This window comes from Borostomias antarcticus (assembly GCF_949987555.1).
Source record: "Borostomias antarcticus genome assembly, chromosome: 19".
Lineage (NCBI taxonomy): Eukaryota > Metazoa > Chordata > Actinopteri > Stomiiformes > Stomiidae > Borostomias > Borostomias antarcticus.
The window spans coordinates 15,303,737-15,313,955 of record NC_140252.1 but is presented as its reverse complement, the minus strand read 5'-3'; the positions used below and the strand labels follow the sequence as shown (position 1 = coordinate 15,313,955).

Sequence of the window (10,219 nt, the reverse complement as noted above, 5' to 3'; positions counted from 1 at the left end):
TGTTATATAGGTATGTGGGCTCTTCAGCCACTCGGATCACATGCCTTCAAGGCTGGAATACATTGACTGGTAGCTAAACCACGACCTGCCCTTTGACCTTAGGGCTTTACCTCTGTAGGGGTCACTCCCTATATAATACGACCCCATTGCTTTGACATGCTGCAATATGTGTCTCAACACAGACCGAGATAGCCAGGACATTCCAGAAATATCTCCTGGATGGTCACTGACATTTCCATCACTGTATGAAATGTCAATTTGAGCTTCAGTTTAGGTCAGACGTGGATATTGGACAGTGATGAGTAAGCATATCGGATCGACCTAACTCTCTCTCTCTGTCCTGTCTCTCTCTCGCTCTCTCTCGCTCTCTCTCTCTCGCTCCCTGATCCAGGTGTGATAGGTGATGACAGGTGGCCCCCCGCTGTACCGTTCTACGACTTCCTGTCTGTCATGGACCAGGAGGTGCCAGGATATGCCTCCCAGAGGAGGCCCAAGACCAAAACACGGCCCAGCGTGGGAGAGGAGGAGGAGAGAGGGTTGGGGGGTGGTGAAAGACGAGACCCACCTCCCAGCTCCCCCGGGACCCCCTCCAAGACCCCGAAACCTCATCAACACTCTGAACTGTGAGCTGCAGTTACAGGTGGCCCTGAACACGGACGCCATTACTAACAGGCTGTCTGGTGATTGTATGGAGGGGCACGCGGCCAGCCCTCTGGGAATGCTTAGCTCCCAATGTTATGACATATGCTGGTTCAGTGTTGTTGTTTTATAGCCTTACTTTTTTTTATTGGATATTTATATTTTTGTATAAACAATATTATTTATATTCCCATTTCTGCTGTAAGGGTTATTTATATTCCAATTTCTCCTGCATGGGTGAATGTGTGTATTTCAGAGAGGTACGTACTGTATGCTACAGACCGCAGGTTTATCTGATGATGATCGGAAGTATTGATCTGTTCGCCTTACTGTCATATCAGTGTGTGCTCTTATTGGTTCCTCATGGGGACTGTGGTTTCTCTGATTGGCCACAGGCTGTCTTCCCATCATTCCACTTCCATTCCAGAGTCCCTGCGCTATGGAAAGGATACGCAAGGCCCTCGACAGTTACCAGCAGGACAGGAACCTGAGTATTTGATTACATTGTTAAAGTTAATTACCATCATTTTATTGTGGTAGGATGTGAGAATGTGCGCCACTGATTCAAAACACAGTTGCATTTGAGAGAATGAAAATTGACCTCATCCTGGAGACTGGTGGTGGTTCTGTGAAGTTACACAGGCAGTGTTTGGTGGTTCGAGACCAAAACCACCAACTTGGAATTGTGGGATGTGCAGTACAAGAGCACATTGTAGCTTCGATTTGATTTGATTTGCATGTTTACAGGTAGCAGATGGGTGTGCGTTTGCAGTTCCATCAGTGGTGGTTGGGTACAATACCCCTGTGATGAGTAGCACTGTTTACGACTGAAAAGCCCAAATATCACCTCTTAATCTGAAGCCCAAATATCACCTCTGAATCTGAAGCCCAAATATCGCCTCTGAAAGTGAATTCCTCTTTGGTCTAATGGTAGACGCGATGGGAGATGAGACATCCTTCAGCTTGCTGAGATATAGTACGCACATGGTCAGAAATACCCTCACTCATCTACCATTATTTTAAAGAAAAAAACAGAAAAATAGATCTAGATATAAAAATACCTGTTGTCATGGTGCGTTCCCTACTGCTGTTTGAGGCTCTGTTAGTTCCAGTGATTCAATACAGACGGAGAGCCAAGTGCTCAGGTGCCTCACCCTGTTGCACAGCTGTCTCAGGGCTCAGATGGGCCTATTACTGCACCTCCTAATGGATTGTGCCTCTGCACCAAAGATAAAAGCCCTTTCAAAGGAAGAAAAAGTAGCTGTTATTGAAGCTCAGCCTCCACTTCTCAGGGGACATCTGTTTTACCAGCATTCCAATAATTAGCGTGCAGCCTTCATTCAAATCAGTCTTAATGTTATTTCTCTGTCAAAATGCGTTTCTTATTGCCTGTGACCCAATTCTCTTTCACAATTTGTTTTTCTAGTGCCAGATGTCCCAGTTCAGGGCTCTATATGCTTAATAAATAATTTTCCAGTGTGTGTGTCTTTTCTCACCACACGCCTCAGTTCAAATCCAAACCTTGTGCAAGGTCCATGGAAGGGGGTGAGGGGTGTGTGTTCGGGCTGCAGGGAGACGCTGGTGTGTCAATGGTGCAGTTCACACACACACACCATACATTGAACATGTTCACTTACTGTAGCATGTTCTTGAACTTAATATTCACCCAGGTTGGATGGAAATGTGCTTGCAGGTTAAATTGTGTTACACACACAGACCAGTGTTCCTGTGACTAGTGTGGATATATAAAATGTGAGTATTACATATAGTTTTAGTATGTGGTTAAGATCTTGGTATGCAAACTCAGTCTAGCTGGGGAACAACAGGTCTCCCTCAACAGGAAGCAGGCCAGACAATGAACAAGATGGAGTATTCTTTCACCATCACATTGTGGTCGCGTTGGGGAAAAGTAATCCATATCAAGCTATGAGATGACTTCAGCCAAGTTGAGGCGGTCGTGGCACCTTAAGGCATTTTCTCATCAAACTGGAGTGTATGTGTCATGCCAACAAATGATGGCTAACCATGAGGACTGGGAAACGTATCAGCATACTTATGAGGACTGGGAAGAGTAGCGGAATATTTAATAGGAATGTGAGTGGGGGGGGGGGGGCTGTATCCCAATGCCACCACTCACTATTTGTACGTAGAGCAGGTCTCCTAGGCTCAACTTCTAATGGCCTGTAATAAATCCCCCCCTTTCCCACCTGGGAAAAGAGAGCGATTGTGTGTGCCACTGCCAGAAAATCAATGGTCAGACGGACCCACCCTGATGGGGGAGAAAGCCTGATCCTGGTCTTGGAGGATGAGGAAGGGTGTGACATCACCTACCCAGACAGACGGGGGGGGAGGATGTAAAAGCACCAGACCTCCGGATGTTTTATTCATGCTCAATGTGTCAGAAGGTCACTCTAATATTGGGTCAGTTAGACGGGATGCCCACCGGCCGCAGGTCGATGTAATTTCCTGTCTTGGCGCACAGGCGTAGAGTGATTTATGAAGCCAGGCCTTTCAGCGCCCTCCTAAAGTTTTTTCTAGGTGTTTTAAGGTCTGTTGGCCAATGGAGGGTTTCATATTTCCTGGTGAATCAGACTGAGAGTAGTGGGTATTTTATAGTCCAGGCATTCTACACACAAATGTGAGTCAACCACCCACCAACTGCAACCAATACGCCAATAAGTCTTTACAAGCATGTATTTCTGTGCATGCTAGATTTGTCCATGCTGTATTTTTACAGCCTGGAAGCTAAAAATGTTTTAATTCTTTTTTTTTCATAGGCCCCACAGTATATCAGGGATGAGGATTTATTAATCTCATCTCAAAGCAATTGAGAGAAATAGCTGTTGAAAAATATGTGACTGACTATAACCAATCAACCCTTTGATGCACAAGCTATGCAAACCCCTTCTAATGCACAGCATCGGTCATAAATAGCCTGTATTAATTATATTATTATTATTACTATTAATATTATTATTTTATTATGATCATTATTATGAAGTTATTATTTAAAACATGTTTATTTGCTGTATTGAAATCAACTTATTCCCAAATGTAGTGTTCAGAGTATTAATTAAATGTCTAGTTTTGAACATAAATCATTATTTTCAAGATTCAATATCTCCTCCCTTTAGAACAAAAATAACTTTTGAATTTCTGAATGACGTTTACATGGGTCAAAAATTACCCAAGTACTGTATGCAGGTGTGATTTAAAAAACAAACAAAACACACACACAAACAACAACAGTTGAAGACTGTACTAACAATTTTGTTGAAATGATCATTTTAGCTGTGATTTGGACCAAACAATTTAATATTTGAAATATGTTAATTTGTCACACATAACATACACATCACTGATAAGCGATAACGCTGATATTGAACTGTAGTGTGTCTGTAGTGAACTGTAGTGAATGTGACTGAATAAAAGAAAATAAACCTGATGAAATAAAATCACCTGGGTTTTGTTGTCTCAGTGCTTATATGCCTCATGTTAAATGTCACAAATGACAACTACATGTTTGTGCTCCTTGCACACAGGCCTGGTGCCCTGGGAACACCAGCTGCTGACCTGTCTGCTCTGGTCTGGTCTATGGTAGTGGGGCAGATCTTGCTCCATTTCACTTCTCCTGTCTGATGTCCTCCTGTGGCTGGTGGCTGCGTTTTTTTGTGTGTTGCGTGTTTTTTTAATCCCACATCACATCTTCCCATTGCCTCTGTAATATGTTTTTGGAGGTGACTCTTGCCCTCCATACACCTCTTCATATGTGGCATGGCGCAGCACCTTGATGAGTAGCCACTGTGGATTGGTCACATCACCCATGTAATCAGGATGTTGTGCAGTGAAGATGGTGTAGAAGAAGGTGACACATTGTGCCAGAGCACCATGGGCCACCTCTGTGTTCTCTGAGCTTCTCCCCCTGTCTCTCCTCCTCATGTCTCTCCTCCTCATGTCTCTCCTCCCCTGTCTCTCCTCATCATGTCTCTCCTCATCATGTCTCTCCTCCCCATGTCTCTCCTCCCCTCTCATCTCCCCATGTCTCTCCTCCCCTCTCATCTCCCTATGTCTCTCCTCCCCATGTCTCTCCTCCCCTCTCATCTCCCCATGTCTCTCCTCCCCTCTCATCTCCCCATGTCTCTCCTCCCCTCTCATCTCCCCATGTCTCTCCTCCCCTCTCATCTCCCCATGTCTCTTCTCCCCTCTCATCTCCCCATGTCTCTTCTCCCGTCTCTCCTCCTCTCTCATCTCCCCATGTCTCTTCTCCCCTGTCTCTCCTCCTCTCTCTTCTCCCCTGACTCTCCTCCCCTGTCTCTCCTCCTTATGTCTCTCCTCTCCTGTCTCTTCTCCTCATGTTTCTCATCTCCCTGTCTCTCCTCCCCATGTCTCTCCGCCCCTCTCTCCTCCCCCTGTCTTTTTTATTGTATTTTTTATTTTTAAGTATTTTTTTTGGCCATTTCTGCTTTGTTGGGATAGGACAGTGTGAGTGACGGGAAAGGTGGGGGAGAGAGGAGAGTGTGCAGCCCACGGCCCGGCCTGGATCTGAACCCGGGCCGCAGCGGTAAGGACTATGAGCCTCAGCCAGACGAGCCCCACTCCTCCCCCCTGACTTCATTAGTCAGGCTGGTCTTTGTTTGTCTAAGTCACCTGGGATCACAAGGCTTTTTATAGGTTCACATGGGCCCAACACCTGAGGAATGGACACGCATTCTTCTGTGTGTGACTGTGTTTTTCTGTGCGTGTGTGTGTGTGTGAGAGAGAGAGAGAGAGAGAGAGAGGAAGAATCTAGGAGCATGTTTTATTGGGTTAGCAGCACAATTCTGGGAAAAGGAACACAATACCCAGCGACAGAGATGGTCATCGAGTGAGAAGCGCTGCCCAGAGATTTACCGTCTGTTTTGGTGGAAATGGCTGGTCATTATTCTGCTCAGATCTCAGGCCTCTATAGTAAGCCTACTTAAGAGCATGGATCAAGGACTCAATAGGAGGACTGAGGGTCAATAGAAATTTATTAGCTTAGCTATTACAAGAACTGTAGTTCCTGCCTGAGTTTCACCAGAGGGAATATTGGTGGGGAATGTATGTTTGCTGAGCTGGAGATGGGACCAGTCAAGTAAAACCAACAGGAGAATCTCCACCGCCTCCAGATTAAAGTCTTGGACTGCTGTGCGCTGGAATGTTATTCCTCTGGGGGACTTTCTTCGGCCTGAGAAAAACCACCGCTGCCAACAGCCTTCCTTCGTCTTCATCCAAAGACCTTGTGTTTGAAATGTTCGCCAGGAGACTATTTAAATACTATGATAAATCCACCCTGGCCTGTCATAATTCACACAGCCATGATTGATCGCCTTAAAATAAGAGCCATTATCCCACCTCTTCTCTCCTCATGATTGTAACTCTTCCCTGTTATCTCAAGCCCCAGAGACATATTGATGTTTTACGGAAAGCAAACAAAAGTGATTGTGTTGGACCCACCTCCAGGGAAAGTACAGTGCTCTTTTAGAAGGTCAGGAAGTTGGGGAGTATTCTTGTCCCGCCGCTGTACCACCGTGATGATTTCAGCTCCCCTGACAAGGGGAGGGATACAAGGGTTCCCAGAGAGACCGGGGGAGTCGACTAGGAGCCGGTTCAAAAGTTCAAAGGGCACCTTATCAGCTGAGGCCAGGGGAGGACAGGCAGTAGGGTTATATGGAGGGTCCCTTGTGGGAGGACAGTAGTTAATTACCAGACTGAAAACACATGTTGTCATTTCTCCAGTTAATCTCTAGATAATCAATGGGATAATTAAGTAATTAATCAAACTCATCTGACTGTACTGGTGGGGTACGGGTGAGTCACCCTGTCGATGACAGGTCACATAAAACACAGGCCTTCAAGGGCTTGGGGTAGCCCACCGACTCAGCGCAAACAATCGATAAGCAGGACAGGGAAGTGGTTATTTTCAAGAGAAACACATGGGAAGTGAACACATGCTGTGCCTGTTACTGTAAATCCTACTACTGCACTCCAGGGAAGCAAACACGATGTAAGATTATGAGATGAAGCTGTGGTTGGCGACAGATGAGAAGGAAGACTACGTCTACGGGAGGCAGATCTCCTTCCCTGGATGAGAAATGGCTCCGAAAACAAATAACACTTTTATATAAATACTTCCTAATTTCCTTTTCCATTTAACTTTTTAAATGTATTTTAAAAGATTAAAGTATTTTATTTATCCAGGGGAACCCATTCAGACCAATGTTTCATTTCCGATGGTGGTCCCTGGTTACAAGCGTGATAAATATATAAAAGATCATAAATACATTGTACAGTACATCACTTTACACACTCAATGTTCTATGTATGTATGTGAATGTTCTGGGTATGTATGTGTATGTTCTGGGTATGTATGTGTATATTCTGGGTATGTAGGCATATGTGTATATTCTGGTTATGTATGTGTATGTTGTGGGTATATGTTCTGGTATGTACTGGGTATGTATGTATGTGTATGTTCTGGTATATGTGTATATTCTGGGTATATGTGTATGTTCTGGGTATATGTATATATTCTGGTGTGTACCGGGTACGTATATATTCTGGTATATACCGGGTATGTATGTATATATTCTGGTATGTATGTATGTATATATTCTGGTATGTATGTATATATTCTGGTATGTATGTATGTATATATTCTGGTATGTATGTATATATTCTGGTATGTATGTATGTATATATTATGGTATGTACCGGGTATGTACAGTATGTATATATTCTGGTGTGTACCGGATATGTATGTATATATTCTGGTATGTAACGGGTATGTATTGCTACAGTATTTCCCATCCATCTAGCTGAACAATTCTCACTCGACTTACAGTATGAAATGAAATGTGAAATGGCCATCATTACACAAAGTAAACAACCGTTTCAGATTACCAGAAGTTTACAATCAATAACATTAAGATTTGAAGTGCTACTCATCTTTTGAAATAAACATTGGAGTGGAAAAATCATTACAGAAAGTTACAGAAGAGAATATGAGAAGACTATTTAGCAAAGGTTGTATGCTACCAGTGAAACATGCTGAGTGGTTCAGTTCTAGGTATTTGTAGTTAATGGGACACTAAGTTTACAGTTCATAGTTCACACCACTATCACCACTGGCCTTGCATAATGCATTTTTCAAGACAAAAATGGGTTTCAGCAAGAAAAGTGTGGCTGTTTTATTGCTGTCTTGCAATTTGTGATGCAGAGACGTCATGTCAGCCTTTCCATGTAACTGAATGAGCATCACTGCTTTCTTCCTGGTGCCTTTTATTGTGTTAATGAGGAAGTACTGACCACAGATTTGCAGTACTGTATGGTCAGCATTAACACAGTCTGATGGAAAATTAGGAACACACATACACACAAACACACGCACACGCACACACACACACACACACACACACACACACACACACACACACACACACACACACACTATCCTCGCACAAGGGAGAAGTGTTTTACTAGTACCACACTTTTTTCTTGGTGTTGATCTCCCTGGAAGTACTACTGCAGCTGGACACACTCAATAACTAGGTTAGTGTGTTCAGTAACTGAGAGTAATTTACAAGGGGAAATGCTGAAGAGTGCAACATAATAAGAATATCCCCCCTCTCTTCTCCATACAGGTGGATAATTATGACGTGTACCTCCCAGCAGGATCCAAGTTGTATTTATGGAACGTACTGTATTTTGGAGACACAATGTACAGTAGATGATTGTTGTTTGATCACATTACCAGTGAGGAATACACCATTATCAAGCTATATCGGAATGTTCTTGTTTTTTTTCAGTCCAGCTACAGTATGTGCACATGGGACTCACAACTCTTCCTACCTATATTATGAACGCAGTCTCGACTAGCTAACTCGACCCATAGCCGCTCTCCATAGCCATGCTTGGTTCAATATATCCCTTTAGACTCTTCTATGTGTGTGCTCTGGGACACAGTAGCATGTATTGATATGCATTGGTTCAGATGGAACATCACTCTATGATACATCGACTGGGAAGGACATTGATCTGGATATGAGATCACAGTCGTGGTAGAGTGGAGAATGGTTCAAGTCCCCTAGTGGATCTCTATTTCTGTGTCCTTGGACAAGGTTCCTCATCCCTCACACATGCACACATTCTGTAAACACATCACAGACACTCAAACACACACACACACACACACGCACACAAATGTACACACACACACACACACGTAGGCACACACACAAATACACACACACATACAGTACGTACACATACATGCACACACACACACACACACACACACATCTCAATTTCTGTGTCCTTGAACAAGGTTCCACATCCCTCACACATGCACACATACTGTAAACACATACAAGTACACAGATACGCAAACACACACACACACACACACACATACACACACACAAACACACACACAGACACACACACACAAACACACACGCACACACACGTAGGCACACACACATACAGTACATACACATACATGCACACACACACACACACACACACACACACGCACACACACACACACAAACACACACACACACACACATAAACACACACCCTCGCCCCCTCTGGCAGCCGATCCCAGTTGATCTGACAGGAGATCATTAGTCATTTTCTCTACGGTTGCAGCTCACTAACACCATCTCAGGTTGCCTTCGTCCCACACACCCTGGCAGCACAAACACATGCTCTGATGAATCACCAGCAGCTCCCGCTCGGCCAGATGAGATCCACATGCACACCTCTGGACGTTCGGAGCATACAGATGTGCCTTCCACCTTCCCAGCATCCTCCTCGACCTGCACAGCATTCCTCGACGCTGTGCTCACTCTTTCTCTCTGTCTCTCTCAATCTGTTCACCATTATCCTAATTCGGCGGATAGTGAGAGCCCACCTGCTGTGCCATATCCCCGTCTCTCCATGAAACTAGAGATGCTGTTGACTTCTAGCCACATATTTATGCTAAACCTAGCCCACCCATGTCCATGAGGAATGCAAAAACAATTCTTATTTTACTTATATTGTAAAACATCCAGTAAATATCAATCCAGGCAATTTCACACAATATGTTTGGAACGCTATCGACAGGGAATTATCATATTCTCTAACAATAATAAGGAGTTCTAAGAAAGATATGCAACAATAGTGCGTCATTTATTTTCTTCACCCACACAACACTGTAAACTGGAAGCACCCGGAACCACATAAACTTGCGTGGACAGTAAGCACACACACAGCCAATATCGCTCCGTTCACTGGGTGAGGTGAGTCATTATTTGGGGTATTATTTACTCTAGCAGTTAGTCATTGATCTCTCCTGATTCGATGTACAGTATTAACATGAGCGTGAATCGTGCGTTTGTGTTTACCAGGATATTAATAACCTAATCATGAACAGTGGGAGCGCAGTTACATCCTCTGCGAGGAGAAGGAGGAGGAGAGGAGAGGTTCCTAATGGGGGAGGCTATCAGGCTATTAATGGACCGAGTCTTAATCAGCAGACCGGCAGCTTCCCCTTCACCCACAAGCCAGAGCTCTG

General features: G+C 44.2%; 1 protein-coding gene across 1 annotated transcript in view; it reads left to right on the top strand.

The window, feature by feature from the left end:
* The window catches only part of txndc16 (thioredoxin domain containing 16), a 14,623-nt gene extending 13,583 nt beyond the window's left edge, over positions 1 to 1,040 (top strand). The window contains exon 19 of the mRNA XM_084454020.1: positions 392 to 1,040. Coding sequence (XP_084310146.1) covers positions 392 to 627 — 236 coding nt within the window. The 3' untranslated portion in view covers positions 628 to 1,040. The remainder of the gene's footprint in view (positions 1 to 391) is intronic.
* Positions 1,041 to 10,219: the final 9,179 nt, after the last annotated feature.